The sequence below is a fragment of the Condylostylus longicornis genome, unplaced genomic scaffold (genome assembly GCF_029603195.1).
Source record: "Condylostylus longicornis isolate FDR11 unplaced genomic scaffold, ASM2960319v2 ptg000030l, whole genome shotgun sequence".
Lineage (NCBI taxonomy): Eukaryota > Metazoa > Arthropoda > Insecta > Diptera > Dolichopodidae > Condylostylus > Condylostylus longicornis.
In genome coordinates, this window is record NW_026577999.1 from 1,322,906 (window position 1) to 1,350,858 (window position 27,953).

The following is a 27,953-nucleotide window of genomic DNA, read 5'->3' on the forward strand; positions in this document are numbered from 1 at the left end:
TTTCTCAGTATGACTGATATTAAGGATTGTACGATTACAAGAACGTAAATGAAATTCAAGACTTGTTCCAATCACATAGTTTCAGAGCATTCGTGTAATTAATTGTAGCCTGACTAAGTGCCATTTAATTATTCGAGATTTATTACAATAACTCTCGACAGTGATAATCTTCGTATTTTGAAAGTATCGAGTGAAAAGTATTACACGTACACTTATTTCACATATTCCAAATGTGTTGCAGCTTTATAATTAAAAAGAAATTGGAAAATGGAACAGCTGTTCTGTAAATAACAATAGAATTTGAACCAACAACAAAAAAAAAATATCGTGCAAATGCTTCAATAACAAAAAAAAAAAATTGTTGAAAAAAAAAATTTATATTTTCCGCAATATAAGAAAAAATATTGTGAATCTATTTATAGAATTTTCGAAAAAAAAAAAATGGCCACCCAATATAAAAATGAGAAAATTGAAAATTTATTTTTTTTTTCACTATTAAACAACAGAAAAACTCATTTCCTTTTGATATTTTTCAATAGAAAACCGGAAATATGTTTTTCCTTCTTCCACTATTGAATTTTCATCTCATATGCTCTATTGAATGGGTATTCGTTTTATTTATTTTTATTTATTGGTCTTCCTTCTCTTTTTCTCTTCTTAGAAATTAATTTCTTTCTTGACGACATCATCATTTTATTGTTTGGCAAAATTTATATAACAGTAAAATATTAATAAACAGCAAAAAAAAAATTCACAACAATAAACAATACAAAATAAAAACTAAATAAATAAAATAAATCGAACAAAATAAAAATTTAAAAGAAACAAAATAATAATAATATAATCATGCCTGTAACTGGTGATAAACCGGGTGCTAATCGAAATACATTTCGTCCGCCGTGGGTTAAAGAACCCGGTACGGCAGCATCACCATCACAATTAGCTAGAAAAGCATCAACAGATGCATCCGCAGCGAATGCTAAAACAGCACCGGCATGGGCTAAAAAAGCAACCGATACAACAACAAATTCAGCTCCAGGGGCAGAAGTTAAATTAAAAAGTGCTTTAGTTACGAAAAAACCAGATACATCTAAAGAAAATGGTGCTAAAGAAGCTATTAAAAATGTTAAATTAACACCAGTTACGAAAAAAACAACAACACCAGTAGTTCCCGAAAAAACCATACCGGAAAAATCAATTTTAAAACCAGTTTTGAAACCGGTCGGTGCAACAGAACGACGTGTATCAATTACACCGAAAAAAGAAGAAGAAACTGAATTGGAAAAGAAATTCAAAGTGGAAAAACCAAAATTACGTCCTGTTATGTCAGTTAAAAAAACTGAATCTTTTTCGAAAAAACCCGAAGAAGTTGAAAAAACTAAACCAGCAGCAAAAACTGTATCCGCAACACCATCTAAAACGGCTACAACAAAATCAAATGCCTCAACTCCAGCAAAAACAACACAACCATCATCAACTAAAACAACTGTTGTTACGAAACCTGGAGTTACAAAATTAAAATCAAAAGCTAAAACACCAACACCACCATCAAGTAGTGACGAAGAAGAGGATGAAGATGAAGAAGAAGAAGAAGAAACCGAAGAAGAAGAAGAAAGTGAAGAAGAAGAAGAAGAAGAAGAGGAAGAAGAAGAAGAAACTGAAGAAGAATCTGAAGAAGAAGCTGCACCACCACCACCAATTAAACAGCAACGATCACCATCAATAATTAAAAAATCATTGGAAAATAAAAATGATAATAATGAAGATGATGATGATGAAGATCGACCACATAGTCGAATTAAATTTGAAAAACCAAAATTACGGCATGTTGTTATTAATAAACAGAAATCATTTAATAAAAGTATTGATGAATTTGAAAAAATACGTCCTGTTCTAAAGAAAACACCAAAAGTCGATGAAATTAAAGAGGAAACAAAACCAGAATTTGCTGATGTTGAATTAAAACCAGTTCCACCGAAACCTGCTGGTAAGTTTCCAACAAAAAAATTATTTTCCTTATTGCCGAATTTTATTATTTGAACTTTTCGTTTTTTTTTTCAAATTTAATTTTTTTCTTTCCAATTTTCAATATTACAATATGCTTTTGCAAAAAAAGAAGGATCCATTCATCAGAAAAACAGATAAAGAAGTCTAATCTGAAGTTGCACAAAAAAAAAAAATAAATAAATAATTTGGTGTTACAGCAGCTTAAATATCAGCAACCGCTTTAACATGCATTTTTGTATAAATGTACGCACTTGCAACCTGCTGAAATCCAAATCAAAAAGGCATTTAAATAGCTTTGACTACCTTATTTTATGTATTCGTATTTTATTTTTTAAATAACAATTTATTTTATAAGGATAATTTAATTTTATATTCTTAGATTAGGTTGTGGTTTCGATAAGCTTTAACCAATATTTTATTTCTGTTTTCATTTAATTTACAATTTCATACTTGTTTTTTTTTCGAGTTCTCATACTAAAAACCCAAATTTTCCCATTTAAGGTGTTTTGCATGTATAACATTATAGAAATTTTTATTGTTGCATTATTCTGAGTTAAAGACTATATACCATAATTTATTTTAATATTTGTAAATTAATAGTAGAAATAATTTCATTTACAGAAAATCATGTAAATTTAATGTTAACAAATTTACACTCTACCTAGAATAAACTTATAATAATTCTAATAACACAACAATCATTACCTCACATAAAACAATGTTAAATTGTTCATAAATGTATTTGCCAGAAGGTTCAATTGAATTTATGCACACACAATTAGCTAAATAAATATAATATCAATTCTTAGTGGCCCCAGAGTAAGAAACGAAAATAAAAATCTTTGTATGAAGAATTTTTTTTTAGTAGTTTGAGAAGATTTTTATTGTACTAAAATCTTAAATTATGAATATTGTTCAAATGTGAAATGCCTTTTTAAAATTATGTATGAATGTGTTTGAACATATATGTATGAAACAAATATGTATGAGTTCGTTTTGCTAAAAATATTTTGCAAATATTGTATGAGTCTAAAAAAATATTATCTAATCTATATCTATTTGGTTTATCAAACAATTAATATTGTCTTACACATGTATTCTACATGCCTGTTATCAAACAATTTAATATTTTACTTAAAATTCAACACTTTCAAACATGTTGCAAAAGCGCATCGATATTACTATATTCTTAAAATATTAATTCTCACTTGAAATTAATGTTTAAAAATTATCTGTAATTATTAAGAGAATTATAATTTTAGCTGGGAATTTAAAATTTAGGTTCCAATTGTGTTTGATAACAAAACAATTACTAAAGCAAAACCCACTAAAGCAAATAAACTATTTGAAATTACTAAACTGCAATTAGTTTGTAAAAAATTACAAACTGTTTGATTCTTGAACTGCAATCGACCCTTTACGAAAATCCATATTATATTTATTAAAAATAAATATTGCTCGTTAAAAATTCAATTATTTCCTATAATATTTAAATTACTTATGATTAATAAATTTAAATCTTTATTTTACTTAATTTTAATCCACGTCCAGTTATAAATCAAGATTTGTGTATAAATTTCATATTAATAATAAATTGAAATTTAAAATGTTTTACTACATGCACAGCTACATGACGACACCATTATATTTTATTTTACTATTGTTATGATTCTTCAATTAGACCTGAAATGTACATACACATAAAAAAAAATAAATAAAATAAAAATGAAACTCTAGGAATGAAAAAATTTTCAATGAAAATTTCAATTTGCATTCTGCCAAGCAGGCAAAACAAAAAAAAAGTAACATTAACTTTAACAACATTATGGAGGTTTTTACGAAAAAAAAAAAGTTTTAATGGCAAAAAATGAGCAGGATACAAATTTTCTGTTTGCGTAGGAAAATTTAAAAAAACATTAAAAAAAAACATTTTTTTCATTTTGTTTTTGTTGTTTACTTATGTAATAAATCCTTCTGCATACAAAAGTCTTAAAAACAAGTAAAGAAAAAAAACACAAGTCTTAAAAAGAGTATTCATGTGGAATGAAAACAAAAGGAATAAAATTTTAATGAGCACAATACTTGCGAGAATCAAACATGCTTCTCAAACATACTATAGGACTTTAAAAATGAATTACAAATTTAGTGGGCAATGAAAGTGCTGCTTGCATTTTATGAAAATGATGTTCTTAGTATGGTTCGGAACTCTAATTAGTCAAAACATACGTCTAAAAATTAATTGAGAATAACTACATAAAATCAAACAGTTGTATTTTCAATCAAATTAATTGTTTTTCATACCAAAATTGTATTGAATTAGAATTTTTTACTAGCTTTAAATTTTTTACTAGTTAATTTTAGTTTTCTAAAAAAAACTTATAATAAAAAATAATCGCTTGGTATAAATAAAAGTTATTTAATACAAAAACTTATTGCTGTAATATACAATCAAACACAATCCAACATGTATGTTGCAATACAAAACACGAATGAAATGCTTTTAAAATTTTAACAGGGTGATTCCAAGGAAAAATTTTCTAATCTCTAAAATCAGATTGTGATTATTGAATATTAATGACAAAAACTTTGTTGGTTTAAACTTTTAAAACCAATTTTAATATTTAAGGAAGTATTACAACATTTAACAGATTTGAACTTAGATATTTGATTTTATAACTCTTTAAAGCATTCTGTAATAAAAATTTTAAAATTTCATTTAAAAGTAAGTTTTCTTAGGGAAAGCATAGACTTGAATCAATGTTGAATCAATAATTTCCACTCTCATTCCAATAATATATAAACTCTATTTCATAATTTGAATGAGTTGCCGTGGCTTTCTTCTCCTTTTTTGCGGCAGCTCTTATATAACGCAGATGTGAGTCGAAAAATCATTAATGAACTCGTATGTATGGCTGTAGTTACACGCTTAATCTTCAATAAAGATACATACTATACCAAAACTAATAAATTTATTAAAATTTCAAAATATTTATGTGTATACAAACATAAACTTTTAGCCCCTACTTAACAATCAAATAACATACAAAATCTCATAAAAAACCTAATATAAAAATTATAATATATTTTTCTTTCTGAGTAATTTTTCTCTAAATTTATTTTACTCTTTGTATAGTACTAAAAGTATTAAAATATAAATGAAAAAAAAACCAGGACAAAAACAAAACTTTTAAGAAGTCATTAAGAATTATGCTCTCATCATTTTCCATAAAAGAGATACAACATGTATACAACTTCAATAAAACATGAAACATAACATGTGTATGGATGTGTGTACATACACAAATGCATTTGTAATATGAGAAAATTTAATGAAACATCAGGAAGTTGCTAAAGAAATTTTTTCATTTTCTCTTGTTTTTTGCTCTTTTTCTTCTTTTTCTCTCTTTTATATAATATTTTCAAATTTATTGACAGCGTGATATTCAAAGGATAATAATAAAGTTTTGTTTAACCAGAAAACGAAAATGAAAAATTAATAAGAATAAAATGCAAATAACAAAAAAAAAATTTTTCATAATTGTACATAAAGGTTCACTTTTGTAGGGTTCTATAGGATACCTCATTGTTAACAGAGCTTTGACCCAGAGTCTTGAATTTGTTTATAAATGAATAAAGCAATCCAATGGGTACCTTATATTTTATGAATTCTTATTAGTTTGGGTAATTGTTATCACAAATTTGATCAATAAAAAGGATTGACTGTGAAATTTACTCTTAACTTCGAAATAAAAAATTTCATTTGAATTCTCCTATAAATGCAGATTTTAGCACTCTTTATCTCTTATACAAAATAATTTTTAAATAATATTAAACTTTCAACACATTGATTGTAGTGTACAAACAGCATACCTTGCTTTTTGCAACATTATACCCGTTCCAAAAATTCAGAAAAGAATTTGCAATTCCAAAATACTATTTTACTCCTGAAATTAGAAAAAAAATTCCTTTTTCATTAAAATAAAAAAAAATTAATGATGGCTGTAACTATCATGTTTTTTTTTAATTATCTTCTAAGGGTAATATTCACTTACATTCGTTAAGTGAGATGAAACTTATTTTCTATATGAATTCATAAATATCAATTAACATTTTTTTATAATCACGACTAATTTTTACGATTTCTCACATCTTCTTATGTGATATCAAATGTCCAGCACGTACACCACTATATTTGTTCCATTCATGTTTTTTTAATAGAGAATAAAAACAAGGAAATTGCTGGATAATTATTAGACTTCATCTAATGCATTGTAAAATGTATTAAAAAGGTTTTTTGTAAAAAAAGCAAATAAAAAATTCGCTAAGCCTGAATATATGCAATTAAAATAATTAATAAAATTTATGATCTTATACTTTGATATGTTAGGCATCTCGACTTTCGTAGCATTTTTCTCGTATTTAAAATTATTGATCTCTAAAGTTATTTGTTGATTCTAATTCTTTAGCATTTTCTTCATTCTTTGATTATTATAAAAATATTAAAAAATTCATAGGCTTTTAATTTTAAAGAATAAAATAGAATTTCTTCTTTAAACATAGAAAATTAGTTATAAAATAGGAGTTTTAATAATTAATCAAATTTTCAATAAATTTCTGTTGTTAACATGGAGTGTCATAGTTCCTATACTATGAAAGTACAATTATTACAAATATTACTAGTGCAGGGGCTTAACCACTAAAAAAATTACTAAAGTAACAGAACCACTACAATTTCTTAAATCCATTTTTTGACTGATATCGAATATTTTGGACAGAACCAACATTTCACTATTAAAAAATCGCTATTTTAATTACTAAGTCATTATCACTGTAAAATCACTATTAAACAGCTTTAGAAATTAACAATAAAATATGAATACAATTAAATAGTTTTTAATATTTCTTGACTATTGTAAAAATTGCGAATAATGTAGCCTTATATGCGACACGGCAATATGCTCTTAATACGGTATAGGTATACAAGAAATTGTTTGTTCTTCAATTATTATTTCAAAGCATACTGATTACACTTTAATATTAAGATATCATAATTTAACTACTACTTTCTGTGAAACTTCAAGTAACATTTCAAAAGAAAGTTTTAAATAAAATTAATTTTCAAATTATAACAGTCCCTAAATATCCATTAACAAATTTTCTATATATAACAAATGGTAGTTATGCAATTTTAATCCCATGCCCCTCCCTTACATTTATGTAATTTTTCTTTAAACAAGCCATAAAATTGTTAAGGTAGAAATAAAATATACTATACAATATACTGTTAGAACTTATAGGTTTTCCAATTTCTCAACAATATACATTGCACATTATAATATTAAATATATCGTATTTTTATTTTACAATATCGTATATAAATCATATAAAGTAAATTTAACGTGAAATCACTTAAATATGATCCTTTTTAGAGAAAATATTTAAATATTTTTAAGTACCTAATTTTTTTATTATCCTTTAGTAATATTAGAATATTATTATTGCTTATTATTTATTGAATTTTATTTTCATAATTACATACAATATGGTTTATCCTTTAAATAAAGTATACTTGACAACAAAAAATTGTACATACAAAAATTTCATATAGGCATAATATCGAATTTAATCATTTAAAGTGAATCCATACATAAAATCAAGGTTATTTCTTAAAAAAAAAAAAAATCAAGAAAAGTAAAGGATTTCATATGAAATTCAATTTTATATTAGCGATAAAACTTATTACTTTATTTGTTTTCTTAACAAGAAGTTGAGTAATTTTATTTATATATGAAATAATTTCTCTGAAATTTTTAAATATTTAGAATTAAATTCGTATAAGAAGCTTACGAATAAAAAGAATAGGAAAATTTAGAAGAAGACTTATAAAAATATTATTTTAAGAATTTAGAATAGATCAACCCCAATTATGGAAATTTTTTCTTCAATATATTTTCTATGTAAGTCAGGAAACTCTGCAGAACAGTGAACAGGCATTTGGAATTGGAGTGAAAAATTAAGAGGCTGATTACTAATAATCGACACACTTTAATATCACAAAACGTTTCCTCATACTGCGATCTGTCTTAAATATCTACTTCAAGATTATCAATTACTTGAATCAATTGAAAAAATCAATTGAAAGATCAATTACTACTTCAAGATTAACAAAATATTTTGAAATTTTAAATTAAAAAATTGTCAATTGCCAAAAAAATATTTAAAAACTCAAAAAAATTTTAAATTCAATTAATTTTTTAAATTTCACAAAATGTACTTTTAATACCATATGGTAACACTTTCAATAAAACAACTTAAATATGCCTAAACTTAAATGAGAATTAAAAACTTTCTCTTCTCTTTAATTATTTAATTCTTTTCTCGTTTTTATGTTCTCGTTTTTCCACTCTTATTCATTTCGTTTTAATGTTCTTGTCTTTTCTCTCATATTACTTTCAAAAAGGATTCACTTTTCTTTTTCACTTTCTTACGAAAACTTTTTCTCTTTAATTTATTTTATTCCTTTAATTTTACTTATCAAAAAAAAAAGATAAGAAAAAGTCAAAAGTCAAATTAAAACAAAAAATAAATGAGTAAAAATGAGACAAACAAAAAACAAAAAAACAAAACCAATAAAAAAATTAAAATGACAAAGGTATGAATGGGAAGAGCAAAATTAAATAAAGAATAAAAAAACAAAGACAAAAAACAAGAGCCAGAAAGGCTCCCAAAATATTTGTCAATTAAAAGTATTTTGAATTTCAGAAATCATTTGAACTTTGTATATTACAAATTATTTTTTTTTGTAGGATAACGAGCAAACTTCTAAAATATGGAAAAGGAGCAAAAGAAGATGTAAACGAAAAGATTTAATAATCTGTCCTATTAGAAGGATATAAAATATTCTTTGGAAAATTAAAGTTATGCGTCGATTTTGAGCTGAAAAAAATATCCTTATTCCTCATTATTTTTTGATTATTTTATTAATTGAGATAAGAAAAAATTTTCTAACATGATAATTTAGTTTTTATTTAGAATTATGAAGGCATAGAAATTTACTTGGAATAATTCTCTTGAAATATAACAGGAAACTTTGAATGCTCCATTTCCCGTATGAAAATATTATTTATAAACTGAAATATTGATTTGAGTTCCAAGACCTTTGATCCCAAATGGGTTGATGTAAGGCTGTGAAATTGTTCCGCCTTCAGATTAGTATGTCATTTGGAGTTTTCACCCGCGACTAATTTTTTAACCAAAATTATCTTTATTCATGATCTATCTAAATAATTTTTTCTGCGTGAGATGTCGTGGGTGGAATTTGTTTAATTGCTTTATGGATTATGTCAGATGTCAACAACTGACATTGTTTTTATAGTATTTTTTTGAAATCGTTAAATGATTAATTTTGTTGCAATGCAATATTGAATTTCTCGGACATATGATAATTCTTTTTTCATTATTTTTATACTGATATTTAAAAAATAATTACATTTTTGAGATATAATATACAAGTATTGAATATATTTTTTATAATAAACCGAACAGGATGATTTGAATTCGGAAGTCTTTCGCAATCTTTCACATGAAGATACTCCTAAAAAACTAGCTTGCTATAGTACTTTACAACGCTTTCTTATGTTTGAGAATTCTGTTATACAAAAGTAAAAACTAAAACCCATAAAGTTTTACACATATCATAAAAAATTATAAATTAAAGCCATCTAACGGTATTAATATGCGAAAGTTTCGAATTACTCTATTCTATTTAGTTTGGTGCACTGTGAAAGAGTTAAAACTGTTATACGAACTAATATTTTTATTTAGGAAATAAAATTCATTAAGAAAATTATTACGATTTTTGTTCATCAGCACATTTATATATTAAAAAGCATAGCGCCCGACCATATTTTTTAGAAATTCTCCCATTTCAGAATTGTTCATTTTAAGAACGTTTTATGATAATTTAAAAATAAATTTATTTATGACATGCGCCGTCTCATACTATATATTAAACATTATTCTAAATTTCAAATTTATATTGAGAAATCAAAGCAAATATACGAGTACAATCTTTTTTAATTCAATACCAGTTCCAAATACAATACCACTTTCAAATTGTATACCAGTTCCATATTAAAATAAATCATCCAGAAAAATGAAAACTTACAACATTTGAAAGGGCAAAGCGCTGTTAGTCATTTCTTTTCTTACTTTCAAATTAAAATCATAGCCTTAAACTTGTCGAATTTTAAATAAAAGTAGACCTTCCTCTAAAAATATTTTTTTTATAATGAATTAAACATTAAGTATCGAGAAATAAAAAAAAAAGAAAAATTTGTTTTTTTTTTTTTGAAAGGGCTTTAAGGATTTTCTTTTTTTTTCAAAAGTAAATCTGAAATTACAATGTGCATTCCATTTTATAAAATTTTTTCCAAAAGAATAAAATATAAGAGAAATTCTAGTGACTATTTTTGAAGATGAGTTAAAGAAATTAATAATTTAAGTGAAAAATTTTTAAAACTTGCTCTCAACAATAATTTCTCTTAAATTTATTAGAAATATGATAAGAATTTTCGAAAAGTTATAAAAAGCAAATAAAAAATTGATTTTAAGTAGGCCGTTTTGAAAAATGTGATTTAAAATTGGGCGTAATGGAAAATTTTTCAATGAAAAATTGATTTTTGTGGCAGTTATTGTTTTCCTCAATGAAAATTTCCTAGTATTTTCTGAGCTCCTACCTATTAAAACCTCATGTACTTATTTCAATAACGATATGTGGCGAATAACCATTATCACATCAAATTGGCATTCCAATTAATTTGAACATTAATTTTTTTTAAAACCAAAAAATGACAGACAATCGTCATTTAATTGGACTTGACGGACAATTCTTTTACTCAATTATTCCAAAGTATTTTTGAATTGAAAAAAATTTATTCTGTACACAAACCAAAAAAAAAAACAATTTTTTTTGTTTATCCTTGAAAAGTTCTTCTTATACTCGTACGAGATTCTTTTACAACAAATCTCTTTTTCAATGTCAAATATATTTTTTGATTCAAATAAAATTAGCATAAGAATATTTTAATTTTGTGTCCGATTGATTAATGTTTGATGAAACTTAAATCCCATTGATAAATGATGAAAAAATATTTAAAAGTTTTTTTTTTCTTTTTTGCTTGTCTCTTGTTAACCAACCATCTTAAAAATTCATTTTGGTAAAGAAAATTTATATGTACATTGAAACCCATGACAATTTTCACTTAATTTTTCAGATAAAAAAAAACAAATTTCTCTTGACAGAGAAAGAAAACAATGTAAAGAATATTTTAAGGGTTCCAAATGCAAAAAAAACTGAACTGAAACCACAAGAAAGAGAAAAGAAAATCTTCTAAACAATTTCAAAATATCTTTTTTTTGTTAACCCCGAATATTAAACTCTCAATTAAACTTTCAAATTAAACAAGAATAAAAAAAGTATAAAATCTTTTTTGGTTATGCAAAACAAAAAATAAACAAAAAACCCCTAAATAAAATAAATTGAATAAATCAATTGAAAAGGATCGTTCCAAAGTGCATAAAACTTCATTTAAAATTAAAATCATGAAAAAAATTGTAATTTAGTTTATTTTAGAGAAAATAACAAGCTACAAATCATTCGGAATTGTGACAATACAAAACAAAATGTTTTGGTTTGAGTTTGACATTGAAATTTTCATTTAGAATATTCCATTTTGTTTGGTATCATTATTGATTGTAGATTGCTGAAAGATATATGGGCAAAGAAGTTCTACCAAACTGGTCACGACAGTCAACCATGGCTTTTTGCAGCTCTCATACACCTTTTGACCCCGATCTCTAGTAATTACTCGAAGATATCCCTCAATGATTTTGAATGTCAACTCCCGAATACTAGGACAGCCCCGCCAAAATCACCCGCGCCTTCTGGCGGACATTACAGGACGGTCACGCAAAGTATGTATAGCCGTATCCTAATCGTCCGGATATCCCCGGAAAAGCCCCGCCAAAATCACCCGCGCCTTCTGGCTAGCCGTCTCCTCATCGTCCGGAAATAATCTATACAAATCGGGCTCTATACAATCTATTTATACACCGGACAATGTGAATAATAGCACGAACCCGATTCTATCTCCAATTGTGCGAATATTCTCTGTATCGTTTACATTTTAATCTGAGCAACCCGGACATTGTACAAATGGTATAATGATTGTTAATAATATTACAAAATCTGAACAAGACTGGTTCAAAACCTATAATGATGTTGTCAAATTTTGTACCCTAATCTCTATATGTTATTCCTCCGGCCCATTGAAGTAAAAACAAAGTATTCATTTGTTTTATTCCAAGTACAAGCGGCTCTCAAGACACAACACTATGAGTGGTAACTTATTTATTAATTAAAATTGTTTTTTCTTTCTCCAGATATTAAAATATAAAACACTTCACAGTCATACCTTTATTGAAAACTCTCTTTTTGAATAACACAACGAGAGAGAAAAATTTGTCTTTTATTTATGTTTGCAGGAAAGAGCGTCTTTTATATAAAAGATCAAAGACAAGAACCTTATTTTTGAATTCCTCATTAATTTTTGAAAATTGTGAATGCGTTTTGACAAAATAAAAATTTTTTTTAGTATCCGGATCTAACCACGCAGGGCATTTACTCATTGGCTATTTTAAATTAAAACTTTCGCTATATACCGAGTAAATTTTCAAAAATTTTTAAAATTATTAAAGAACAAAATAATTATTAAAATTATAAATAAAACTAATTTATGCGACTTTCTTTTCAAAGTGTTTTTTAACAAATTTTGCAAAATTAACTTTCTTAGGAGTTCTTTCATAATTTTTATAGATTACTTTGTAAAACTTTTGTTTTCAAAAGGTTATAAAGTTAAAAGTTTTGAAAATAAGAAGTTCCACACACACACACAAAAAAAAACTTTACAGAATAAATTTAAATTTCAAAAGTTCAAAATTGTAAACGAAAAACTCTCCTGGTCCCGATTTAATAAAAAAAAAATTTTAATATGAATAAGTAATTTGATGCACTAAGAAAGTTCTAAAGTGATTTGTCTGAAAATCTAAACCTACAAGAAAAGATGTTTTTAAATTTTTCAAATAATTTTAAAGTTATTTCAGTTTTTACAAGGGGTTCTGTCCCTTACTTTATAAAAATATTTAAAATTTCAGCAGTTCTATAGTAATTTTGTCTCCCCCAATTTACTGTAAACTAATTATGAACCAACATGACCACATTTATAAAAAAAAAGTGAACTTAATGTGAACGTTCACGCCTACAATGACAATATTTTTCTTTACCCTTTCCATTTCACTTTTCACAAATTTATTCAAAGAAATTTTCATTTTTAAAACTTCAAAGCCAAATTTTTAATCCTCTTTCAATTGTACAATGTTTTTTTTTTCTTTGTTTTTTGTTTTTGAAATAAAGTAATTAGTGTTTTCTTATCCTTTTAAATCAGTTTATAAATTGATTATCAAAATATTTTCAAAATCAATACAAAAAAATTAATTACCTTTAATATAGCCGCAGCTAATCTCATACCCCACCAAAAAAATTTCATTTCTTGTTTCTTGAAATTTTAATTCTTTATTTTGAAATTTGAAAATCCTACGTATAATTGTTTGCCCTTATACAACCCACTCACTCCACTTAAAAAGATTAAATATTAAATTTTAAATCAATTAAATTTTTATAAGATTGATGACATTTTATTCATTCATAGGAACTAAAAAGAAAGTCTATTCAAAATTATTCGGCCTTTTCAATGACAATTTATTTTTTATTACAAAGTTTATTTTTAATAATTTTGTACACAGCCTCACACCTTTACGTAATAATCTCCAATTTCAACTTCATCTCTTAAATTGCCTCCTTAATTAGTTAGCATGTAATAAAATCAAAAGTAGTTAAAGAAGAAAAAAAGTTTTATTTGCTTTCTCGTTTACTTTTTGCTCCCATTTTTCTTCTTTTTTGTTATTTTTATATACCATTTGTTTTTCTGGTCGCTTTAACATAGAACAGAGGGTCCTTTAAATCCTAAAATTAAAATATACATACATATATATATACGTATATATATACCTACATACATATAGTAATGTATTTGACTATAAAGCTAATTTTTATCCATCAGAATAATATAAAACTTGTCCAAAACTTTAAAACGATATCTGAAAACAACACACAGAAAAAAAAAGTAAACAATTGATAAAGGAGGAATAACGATAACAATATATTTTACCATTATATATACCATGTATGTCACATACAAACATATACATATAATATTTGTACATGGGTATATATATGCAATGTTAAACAAAGAAAGAAACATAAATAAGAAATATTCCCTTTCTACTCTTTTACTTTTGAAAGTAAAAAGTCAAATACTAAAAGTAAAAGTTTTTAAGAAGAGAGGATTGGTGGTGGTAGTGGTGATGGCAAATGACAAAAAAGTTTAAGTAAATAAATTCATATTTACAGGGTAATTATATCAGAAATAACGAAACTGTTATATTTTATCTTAAATTATGACATTTCTGAAAATCTTTTGATAATTTTAAGAGCACAAAGAACAATAAGTGATTGGTATAGATTGGAATCCCCGGAACCTGTAAAAGAAAGAAAAAGGAACAAAATAGGAGTCGGACCTCTTTTATAAATTTTACAAATGAAAATTTTTGCTAATGAATTTTTACAATAATTGACGCTTACTTTCTGTTCTTTTGGTAATTTCTGCTGTCAATCGAGTCGATTTTTTCTTTATGCAAATCATAAAATATCTTGCAAGTTTTGGTGATAAAAAAAAAATTTTTAATTTTCCGCCTTATTCTCCCAAAAAATATCGAATTTTATATCTTTTTAAGATCTTTGTAACAAGAGTAAAAAATCAGGCTATTGTAGCTGTAAAATTTGCACCAGTATTTACTAGACTTATGTTCTAGAAAGTTCAATTTTGAGTCAAAGTTGAAATTTAATTATTACTAAAAATTGTATAAACCCTATATTCGGTAGAGCCCTATACAAAAATTCTATTAAAAACAAAAACGAATAAATAAAAATACGATAAGTCATTGACATAATAACAGTAAATGAAAAGCAATAGCAAGGCAATAAAAGAGGACAAAAGAAAGTTTTTCATACAAATTTTTCTTTTTTTGTTTTTTTTTCTTTGACGTTGTTATTTTCGTTTTCATTTGTCCCTCATTTAAAGGAATTTTGAAATATTGTAAAAAAAAATGGAAGACGAATACAAAACAAAATATTTATACGCAAATAAAGAGAGGCAAGAAAGAGAAAAATTTGATAAAAAAAATGTCCTTTTCTTTAAAATTTAAAATTTTCTTGTTTTCTTTCCTTTTTCTCCCCTTAAACTTTTGATATTTTTAAACGAAATATCGAAGATTTCAGAGCAACAAAGTATTTTCTCATTTAGAAAATTATTTTTGTAAAAACAAAAAAAAATCGTGAAAATTCTAAAAATAAAACATTTGAATTGAAGATGACAGAATGAGCTTAAGAATCAAAGAAAAGTTGATACTATAATCGATTTTAAAAGGTGATCAATTCATAAATAACTTAAGGAGTTTGAGATAAAAATATTTTTTTAAAAGAAAATTTTCAATATCTGCTTGAAAAATAATTCAAGTTGATTTTACAAAGATTTTTAAGCTCTATAATAACTATAAGGAAAAAAAATTATCACTACTTCCAGCCCATCCAGTTTCGTCTTCTTAACCGGTGCATTCCACAGCAGTATGCCCAGTTCTCTTTATCAGGAAGAATTCCAAGGATGGTTCCAAGTTTCCAAAGCTCGTCCGTTCCCCGGAACTTCACTATGTCCGGGGATCGAAATAAAACTTAATTCAAACTGCCTCGCCATCTCGTTAAGAGACTACTTAATATCTAGAACCGTTCCAGATGAGGAGGTCTCAAACTTTAACGTCTTTATTGTGGCTTAGCTCTCTGTGCTCACATATATCATATTATCGCCACACCGCCGTAAAACCTCCTCAATCATAATATTTCTGACAAAAATACACTGCAGTGATTCATCAAACGGAAGAAGAGCTCAACATTCAATTGCTCAAAGTAAACTCTACCTTGCCATAAAGTTTGAATCCATCCGGATGGGTTTGCCCTCGACACCGTCTTCTTCCCACAAGGTTTGCTTCAGCAGAGTGGAAGTCTAAAAATTCTTCACGAATGAAAGCACAGGAGGAACAAAATCAATTGCCCCCAGTCCGTCAGAATGGACCCATGATGCCACACAACCACTGTGATGCGGAACCCATCTGCCGACCTATCTAATGGCAGCAGCTTATAAAATATCATAAAAACTTTCAATGCTTTACTGTCCTCTGTAAATTTCACTATCCTTTCTAACTAGTTGTTTAGTCACAACCTTTTAATTAAAATTCATTATTACTTACTAAATTTGTAATTTTATTTAATTATGAATATATTGTACACTTACATATACATACTTACATTTATATTTTCATATTGATATGGGACAATATGATTTTCAATCAGCATAGTTTTCTCATCCTTGATTCCAATATCAATTAAAATATTTTAAAATCTTTTGAAAATTTTGATTTTTAAATCTTAACTTGCAGCATTACAATAGAAAACTTGTTTCCATAGAACTATTCAATAATATGTACGTATGTATAAACTTTAGCTCAATTACATGAATGCAGAAATCTTTTATATACAAAAAGAATATTTCAACAAAAAAATATTCCCTGAAACCAAAATATATTCCAAAAAAAAATAATAATAATAATTGAAAGAATCTTTTAACTTCCTTATTTTTAAAATATCACAATACACATAGATATTTTCAAATATAACTATTATACATTCAATGATACAACGCTCAAAGGATAAAATTTATATAATTTCTTGTATGTATGAATGTGTAATGTGTTTATCCATTCTCACTTTTATATTTTCTTATTATAAGTTAGTTTTTCTTTTTTAAAATAAATTTGAAAAAATTTCATATAGTTACCATTCAAATATTGATTTCGAACTGAGATATGAGAGGAAGAGATTGAAAGATAGAGAAAAAGATGCCTTATTATTTTAGTATATAAGATTTTTTAATCAATTTATGGCAATGCTACACAGTAAAACTGCACATATTAGGTTTTTTATACAGTACCGAATTGAAATTTCGCCATTACTCGTGCACAATAACTTTTAGTTCCGAATAGCAGTATAAATACAGTGTTATTGATCTAATTCAGGCACAAAATTAATTGATGAGTTCAGCTTCATCAGCAAAATTCTGAAAAGAATTGAAACACCGGATTACTGCATTTTGGAAATAAAAATTCTTAAAAGCATCTCATAACAATGAATATCAAAATTTAAGATAATTCATGTTATGTGGCATGACTAAAGCTTAAGTTTTAAAGTAAACCCCAAATACCATCTTTTTTTATATTATTTTATTTTAGAATTGATCTTAATTCTGTTCTGTTCTGAATATTTTAAAAATTAAAATAAAATTGATTTTCATTTTAAGGACCAATACAATTTCTTTCAATTGTACATTATTAAAAATTGGTAAATTTAAACATTTGATAACAAAACTGCATATGTAAGAAAATTTAAAATCGAATGAGAACTGTAATAATTTTAAATCGTCTAAGGGATTTGAGAAAAAACGCGTCAATAATTTTAGAGGGTTTAATTCGCTTTTAACAATAATTGTGTGGAACAAATGAGCACTTCCAATTTAATTTAAAGCTCACACTTTCAGAAATTCAATCATGGACCTACTGTAATGTGGGCATTCATCTTATATTAAGTATACTCAAAATCCGATATTAAAAATATTAAAATTTGCCTTAGACATTTTATAAATTTTAATAAATAATTCAAGGATATTTCAATATTTTATTGACTTATTAAAATTCATGGTCAAAAATTAGTTGTTAATCACTGAATTCGGCATGTAACGAGAAATCAAAATAAATTTTAGAAATGTGCTTAACTTTTTTTTTTGGTTTTAGTTAAAAAATCTTCTTTTACACATTGTAAAATTTTGACACGTGCTCTATATAATATCTCGAGTCAATAAAATTAAATATGAAGTTAAAATGATAAAAAAAATTAAACTGTCCGGAGGACTTGTAAAATTTTACAATAACGAAAATCGAATTAAAATATTTTGTTTTCCCCCCTTGTTTTTTTTTTTATATTTTGTATTGTAAAGCATAATGAGGAAACAGAAAAGGACGAAATTTCATTTTAAAATAAAAAATATTTTTCTTTTCCTTCCTCTTTTTTCTCTTTTTTTCTTAAACAAAATTCAAAAGGATTTTCTTTTTTCTTTAGAAATGTCTCCATAGACACAGTCTGTTCAACATGAATAAATCCTTCTCAAAAAATCTTTATTTTAATAAGAGATTGATTTAATAATTGAGATTATCACAAATTTATTCAGTACGTGATTTAGAATTTGTCATCTTTAAAAAATATCTAGTTTTTGCTGCCTCACAATATTTTATGGCGCCTTAATTTCAACTGGCTTCTTTAAAATGGCCCCTAAATATGAAAATTATAAATTATTTTCTCTCTTGTGGCAGCACTCCGCAAGTCTGAAATATTGATTTCCTTATTTTGTATTCGTTGTGCGGGACCTATATAAACAAATATCAAAAATTAAGTTATCAATATAAAACCAGTTATTGAACGTAATCACCAACAAACGTCACAATACTCAAAAATACCGAAGCTTCTAATTTAAAATAGCAACACTATGCAAATGTCTGATACATTTGAAACAGAAAAACGTTTGAGATTCCACAATAGAATTCATAATAGTTAATGATGTTGACACTTGACAGTATATAATAAAAAAAATCTCATTCATTTCAAATTTTCCTTAAGTTTTATGTAATTTCCAACAGAACTATAAATATTTCAAACTTTGTTTTTTTGAAAAAAAAATTGTTAGGATTGGACGTATTCCTATAAAATTAAGTGTAAAATATTCAAATCGAAATGACACATCTTATATCCTTTTTTCTTTCATTTCACCTAAAGGTATCTTTCATGCCTTTAAATTGAAATGAAAGAAAAAAATTCAATTCATGACACCACTTCAAAACAAAGCCATAAGCTATAGAGTTTGAGAAAAATTATTATGAGATAATTTAAAATTTTTGGTAAAAATAGAAACAGAGACGTTTAAATACTGGCCAACTTTAACATCTTGTATACAGCATTCATTCCTATTAAATTATATAATATAAAGGGGGAGGGGGAGACCGCCTTTCACTAGACATTGTTTCGCGATGGCCCATTAGAAAAGAATAGGCAAAGCGAAGAAGCACATCTGCCATCTATGTCTAGAAGATTATGAGACGTTAGAGCATCTTTTTCATAAGTACGAGGCGCTGGCTTGCTTGCGTTTGAAATACTTCGGAAGGGGTTTTGTGACCCCAAGGCAAGTTTTGCAATCTATCATTGTTGCATTGTTGTAGTTCGTCAAGCCTAGTTATAGGGCTGATATGAATCACAAAGATCTTATTAGTCGACATAACAAGCACCAAATGGCCATATTCTTCCCGCGCGAAATAGAAACATTACCGCAGATATGCAAAAATTATATTTCAATTAAATCACAAAATATTGTAAAATCAATACTACCAGTCATCTATGTACTTGTATAAAAGTTCGATAACAAAACAATGTTGTAACACACTTCACACAATATCCTATTAACAAGGTGTGAGGCCGAAACTAACCTATCAAAGAGTGATTCTTTGAAGTTTTTCAAAAAAAAAAATTGTTCTTGTAGAAGGGATTAATTATGACTCACCCGACAAACGATATTTAAACATTTTTTTGTTTGTCAGACAGAATTTTTTTTAACCTGGTTTATTTTAACCTTCTCAAAATAACCATAGGCATCCGAGTACACCCCTCCCAAAAGGTAACCATCGACAACTTAACATCAATTTCAAACCACCCTGTGTTATAACACTTAAATATTCTAAATTAAATTTTAATTAGATACTTTGTTTCAAGGTTAAAAAATTGATAGAAAAAATTATTTATTTTGGGATTCTGATAAAGTTAATTAAAGATAAAGCGATTTTTTAATTTGTTTTTTTTTCCTTCTTCTCTAATTACTGATTCTGTTATTGTAAGGGTCAAGAAAATTACACAAGCTCAAATTTATTTCAAACGATAAACAATTTTAAATCACCTGAAATCAAATAAATTTTAAATGTTTTTTAAAATATAAATTAAAAATTGTATTTCAAATCAATGAAAAGGATCAATGACTTGACTTAAATTTCAAAGTAACCATTTTACCCAAAAAAAAAGTTTAATTAAGAATAACGAAAAAAAATTATCATAGAATCATAGAAGGATCATTGAAGAACATTTTAAGTACATATTTATAACCCGTTAAATATTAAAAAAATATTATGTAATGCTTACGAAGGTTTATGTTAAAAATTGTAGTTTATATAAAAATGTTCCTTTCATCAAATGCACTTTATACCAAATATTGTCAAAAATATGGAAACGCGTCTCTGGGTGAGCGCAATCTGTTCATATAAATGTATTTGAACTTACGTGAACGCCCATTCCCATTATGACATTATCACCTTATTTCTCTCTTCGCATATAAATCTTATTCACACGCTCTTAAATATTTAAAGCACTTACACAAAAATTTTCCTAATACATTAAAGGAAGATATTATTTGTATTAACTAAGAATTAAAACGAAAATAAAAAATTCGCCTTGGTTTCCTTCGCGTAATGATCGAGATTTAACAAAAGATGATGGGAGAAAATTAACTGAAAACTGCCAAAGAAAAATTGTCAACATTTCCAACATGTTAAATTTGCTTGTTTATCACGTTAATAATTAATATATTTTAAAAGTTATAAGGAAAAAAGAAAAAAGGATAATATATATGTAATATGAAGAACAAGTTACTTAAAGGCTTACAATAAAACAATAACACTTCCTGATTTTCATTCATTCAAAGACAATACATTGAAAATACTCACATAATTAACAAAAACATTTTATAAATAAAAGAGATAAAGCAAATTATTTTGATACCTCGTATATGATGTAATGAAAATTTTAGATTTGATGATGATATACACCCACACACACATTAAGATTTAAAATTTATGTATTTAAGATGTATTTAAGATTTTTACTGGCAACTTTAAGATACTTGAATAATTAAGGATAGTAATTAAAAAATTATTTGACAGATGGAGTAACGCTTATGACAACGATCGTTTAACCGAAAAGTTTTAGTTTTAAACCCTGGTCAGACAACTATAAAAATTATACTTGTGGATCTGTATACCTGACACGGTTCGCAACAGCCAGTATGCCGCTCGGCCACCAACAATTCCACCAAGCACGGAAAATTATTAAACATTCGGTATGGAATACCATCAATAACCTTCAGTGATTAATGTAAAAAAAGCTTCAGCAGGCTAGTCACTTGCCTAGTTAATTCAATGACTTAAACAACCGAATCGTAACTCTATAAAAGTCAAATGAAAGTTAATCAAAATATTTTAGTGTATGCTCTGTAAATTCAAATATACGACACTGTTTACACTAGTAGGACGCAAAACATATTACGTTCCAGCTTCCGAAAATGAATCAATTGAATTTATTTAATATATTGCCAAATTTATTTCATTTTAGGAGTGGGCTCTTATAATTTAAACAATTTTTCTATAAAAAATTGTCTAATCGGTTATATATCACCATTTTCTTATACCTTAGAGTATAGATCATGATTTTAGTAGACTCATATAAGATATTTTTGGTAAAAAACTCCAACAAATCACCTCCCAAGAGCTTCAACATTTAGACCGAACCATCAAACCTCAAACATATTTCAGTATTAACATATTACGGAGGGAAGTATAATTTAGGCACAAGCTTTCTTATAAACATTCACAAAACAATAAAAAATATTCGAATGCTTAAAGGTATATCCAAACACACACATAATTCCAGCAATCAGATAAACATACCTTTGTGTGAGTGGTTATTTACTTATACAATATATATGCATATGCATAACTTTAAGTCTAAAATAAATTAATAAACGCGATGACAACAAAAGAACAAAAAATTTTTCTTAAGACACTTTGAAATATACTGCGGCATACGCACATAAAATACATGTAAGTAAATGAGTATTTTAAGTAAATGTAAATTGAATATTATTAGTATTTATGTACCTATTTATATAGGATGCAATATAAAAATTTTCATATATGTAGGTACTTAGACAACGTTAAAAATTTTTAACATTATAAATAAAAGATTTCTGTTAAAATTATTTCCCATCAACTTTTACATAGGAAACTTCTTAAGAAGTAAACCCTACGATTTTTAAAATTTAAATACATACATAAAAACAAACACACTAAACACGTACATACCCATAATAATTTTAACATACGTACTTCATCTACTTTTTCACATTTTCTTATTCACCTAAAATCGAGGGATGGGAGGGTATTTGTAAAGTAAAATTCTATAAAATATTTTTTCTATTTTAATTTTATAAAAACTCATGCATAAAGTTAACTAGAAAATTATGTACGAACAACTCCAAAAAGAAAAGGGATGAATGAGTAAAGAGACAAAAGAAACAAACGTCTAATACTCTAATAGAACTCAAAAGGAAAAACAACAACAATAATAAGGAAAAGAAGAGAAAAAGAAACATCATAGAAACAAAGAGATTATAGGGATTTTTGTTTACAAAAACAAAAATGTATTCCTTTCTGTGAAAAGCTAATTTGACAATCTGTAAAGCCTTTTACAAAATATGTTACGACTTATATACTTATACTATGCCGATTATTATAAACAAATAAGTGGGGTATAAAAAAAAAAAACAAAATTTTCAAAAATGTTTGAGTAATTTAAACTTTTTTTTTGTTTTGCCTTTTTACTTTTATCATAAATATTCTCGTCTTATCAAATATAAAGGGATTTTGTGTGTGAAAAGTACATCTCTTCTCTTTTCTCTCTTCTCTTCTCTTCTCTCGTTAACCAACGTGGCCGGTAAAGCAGGCCACCACAATCCAATTAACACAAATGTGCAATTTTACTACCAATACTCTGTGGTCACCAGCTCACGATTACTGCCATTGAGCCTACGATTACAAGTTGCTTTTCTAGGCCGACCAGCTCCTTTAAGGAATCTATCTAAACTCCCGATGCTAATATTTGATATCTCGTTCAGTCCCATCATACTTGTTCTACCCTACCTTATCAGTTCCGTCCCGCCAAGAGCTGGATAATGCAGAGGTAGTGTCCCCTTCTTGTCCATTTCCCGACAAATACGACACTTCGTATTACAAGGCAATCCTATATTAGCCGCATGCTGACCCAACGGTCTCTGTTTCTCTGTAATAAAGTACTAGAGCAAAATTATTTTAACTCTTATATGAAATATTTACAGTTTTATATGAAAAGGATAAAAAAAAAGAAAACGTATAGAAGAATCAAGAAAAACAGAAAAAGAAAACACAAAAAAAAGTCTTTCCCTTTAAGATTATACGATTTTATTTTTCCTACTCGTATAAATATTTTCTCTTTGGATCGCCTTTACAAAGTAAACTGCCATATCGTACATAATCTTATGTACACATATTTTTTTTTTTAGATACTTAAAATGGAAATTTTATTCTAATTTAATTCCTTTCCATTTCATTCCCTTCATATAAGATTTCTTTCGAAGAATTTTAAGAATTATTATTTCTGACCATCAAACCAACTAATTTCGAAATAAAAACAAAAAAAAAAGATAAAAAATTTCCATTCCTTTACTATTAAATTTTTTCTCAGTTTCTTCTTTTTGGTTTGATTAGCCCCCTCCCTGGCCCACCATTTGTTTTCTGTGTGTGATTTATGCAATTTTTTCATATTCAGTTCCTTTTTTTGTTATTTTGCATATATAAAATATTGATATTATCCTTAAGGATATTTTTAACAGAAAAAGGATAAAATTAATGAAAAATTTATGTTTCGTATAAAAATTAAGAAATAAAATAACTTTATTTAAAAGATGAAATCACTTAAAATATAAGTGATCAAATATGTATTAATAAAATCAAGAACAATGATAATATACTCAAGAGATTAAAATAAAGATTAAGGAAAGTATAATATTTTTGTTGAAAGGTGAATGGATACCTTTACATATATACGTTATAATGTTGAATAATGTAAGAGAAAGCGAAAAAAAAGTCGAATACATACGGTACAGTAATAGAATGTGAAATTTTAATGAAGAATTTTCTCTCTCCCTCTCTCCCTCTCTCTCACTCTTAAAATTTATTTAATCGAAACCCCATTTAGTTGAATGATAAGGTTCATATTTCATGTACTCGTATCTGTTTATTTTTCAATCTCATTACTTCTCATTTCTAAAATTTAATTTGGGTGGACTCAGGAACGGTTCTGATTTGTTCGACAACGCGGTTTTCAAAAAGTCCACCTTCACGCTTTTAAAGTGATTAACAATATATAATAAATATTACATATTGCGTATAATAATTGCGCAACTGTTTTCCAGCGCTCTTTGCATATACTTAGTTTGCATATATGATAGATCCGGCGCTGAGTGAAGTAGTGGGGGTTATTCTGAATATCGAATCACTAAGTGATAATAATGATATTTATTGGCAAAATTTCAAAAACTTTATCATAGACACGAATTATTTGTATGAATTGGTTTGTGTTTATAATAATAATATCGAATTTTTTAACGATAATTATCACTATCACTAAATGATTCGATACTCAGAATTAGCGTCAGTGTAAAAGTTCTTAAATTTTTATTATTCTTTAAATTACTACAAAAAATGTTTTTAAATAAAATTTATCAAAATATTTTAAATTTGTATATCAATAAATTAAATTTATATTCATATTTATTACAATTATATTAATGTATAATAAATTCTCACGAAAAAAAAAATTAATCCAAAAACTGTTATAACCATATAACTATATTATTGAATTTTAAATTTCATATACAATTTTACAATGATGGCGCGCACTATTCGAAATAAATGAATAATTAATGAGTGAAATTTTTGAATAGTAATAGGACTGAACGAATACACTAGCAATTTTTTTTTAATTTAAAATAATTATGTAATAAAAAATATTTGCAAAATTTATAATAAAATATTGGAAAAAAAATACAATTGACTTAATTATTTATATAATAATTACAATTTAATTAATATTTTATACATATAGGTCATATTATAATATATATTAATTATATAATATTTAATTTAATCGAGATTTTTTACATTATTTTTTTTTTTTAATTCGATAAGGAAGTGTGTACATATTTAAATTTTTTTATTTTTTAGTATTTTTTCTAAAGCCCTCAATATTTTTCAATAATTTTATGAATATTTATCAATTTTAAAATTTACATTTTACAAAAATTTATTAATTAAAGTCATATATTCAGTATAAATTTTATAGATATATATATACATATTAGATATACATACATGTGTATGTAAATATGTACTTGAATATAAAGCTTGTTGAATTAAATTTATAATATTTATTTTAAGTCCAAAAATAATAAATATAAAATTTTTGAATAAACAAAAAGTTCCTTATATAAATTGATTATGTATATTTTGCACTGACACAATAACGAATCAAATTAATTTATAGAAATGGTTCTTAATTAGAAGACCAGAGCTTCATTTTAATGAAGTATATAAAATTGACTATTATTAAAACTTGTTATTATCAATCTTAACATTTTATTGAATCCAACATGCTGAATATCGACCATTTTACAAAAAAACGTAATGGCGTACGCCACAAATGTAACCTCAGTCTCATATATTGAAAAAATTAAAAAAAATATTTGATGACATTATCGTCTGACATTATCATGTTAGTTACGTCAATCACTTTCATTTGCAAATGACAGCAATGTGCCATAATAAAGCAACTCTTCTCAGGTGATGTTTTGGAATTTATTCATCTTTATTTGTGCGCTTTCCTTTTCTATATCAAAACCAATCATTTTTAAAAATTTGTTTGTGTAAATGTAGTAACACATGAATAAATGCAAAAAGAAATATAAAAATAATAATCACTTGCGTTAGCAACAAAAACTGCAATTTCAAAAAATGTTACGTTTTGAACCAAATTATCAAAAATGGGTTGTGCTACTTTGAAAGAACTATTGATAGAATTTGATCTATTATATTTTTAAGTTATTTTTTTTCCCCCTGAAATCCTGAAATTAATTAAATATCAAAATATTATATAATTAAAATTAATTTCAAATATGTACGTATAACGTACATTGTATCCCGGAAGGATTATTCCCACATAGATAATTTCAGATTGAAAAATCTTTTGGTTCAACAGATTTAAATATAACAATATCATAGAATTATACAAGTTTTTTTTATTATAAAAAATAATCACACATATGTTGTTTCGCATAATGTTTTTTTTTTAATTTAACAAATTACAATATTATGTATTTGCCTATACAACTCAGTTATTTGTTAATCAATCAAAATATTTTAAAATATCTACTTATATTTAATATTCATAACATATTTTAAATATAAATTCAATTAAGAATAAAACAATTGAATGTATTTAAATATTGTAAATTTAAAATAATGAAATTTTCCTATAATATAGGATGAGAGTGTTTGAATTCAAAAATTCATTATGAAAAGTTGTATAACATTATCCTATATTGTTCTTAAATAATATATTTATATAGAATATTAGAAATAATTTTAATTTAAATGAAAATCACTTAAATTATTATATAAAATACAATAATATTAAACTTTTTGGAAAATCATTGTATAATTGAAACTCTTTGTATAATTGAGAGCATTAAATAGTTTAAGAGATTGAAATTACAACAATTTTTCTATGATTTTCATTTAATAAATTAAAAAATCCATTATAAATTATTCCATTTAAAAAAAATAATTAAATAAAATGATAAATTTAATAAACCAATCGATTCTGGAAATAAATAATTGTAAAACCTGGATTTTAAGTGTTTAATTATAAAATATATAAAAGTTTTTGATTTATTTCTGTGAAATTAAATTCAATGAAGGTGAAAAGTTAGTCTTACGGCGGTCCAAGAATTTTACCTCTCGCATCATAGGTAATAATGAGATTAAGCAATAACAGATCTGTGATGCCCTTAGATGTTATGGGCGGCACGCGCCCCACAATGAAAGTATCAACGTGTATTTCCTAGACTGAGAGGTCCGGACAAACCGCTGAATCACTTTCATATTTGGGGTTGTGAACTGAAACTGTTCACATGAACCTGGAATTCCCAGTCTGCCATCTGAGCTAACCATATGAGTATCACCTGACCGTAGATATGATAAGGATGGATTAGTAAATTAAAAATAAAAGTTTTGGTACGATACCTTAAGGTAGGGATGGTATCGTATAGCGTAGGATAATAAAATTAAATGATAAAAATTTTTATTGAATTTACTTTGAATTAGCTCTAAAAATAAAACTAATAATCCAAAATATGAGCTTAAATTGTATTATTGGTGAAATCTAAATACTAACAGTTAGCAAAAATATAAAAACGTTTGAAATTTGTTAATTTAGTTGGTCTATAACATAATGGAACCCCGTCCTTGCTCTAAATTTTGGTAGTTTCTGTACAATACTTTTAATTCTCATAAGATTTAGAGAAAAATAGATAGCTCACGAATAGGTCATGGAAATTTATTTTAAAATTGGCACATTGTGTATTTATAAAAGCTCTAAGTGTAATCAAATTTGTGTCACAAATAATTTTACAGTTAACAATTAA

General features: G+C 25.9%; 2 protein-coding genes across 8 annotated transcripts in view; both read left to right on the plus strand.

Moving 5' to 3' along the window:
- The window catches only part of LOC129607919 (probable WRKY transcription factor protein 1), a 139,523-nt gene that overhangs the window by 29,697 nt on the left and 81,873 nt on the right, over positions 1–27,953 (plus strand). The gene's annotated exons all lie outside the window — the stretch shown is intronic.
- The window catches only part of LOC129607920 (nucleolin-like), a 46,026-nt gene that overhangs the window by 6,214 nt on the left and 11,859 nt on the right, over positions 1–27,953 (plus strand). Inside the window, exon 2 of the mRNA XM_055519180.1 lies at positions 662–1,987. Coding sequence (XP_055375155.1) covers positions 847–1,987 — 1,141 coding nt within the window. The 5' untranslated portion in view covers positions 662–846. The remainder of the gene's footprint in view (positions 1–661; positions 1,988–27,953) is intronic.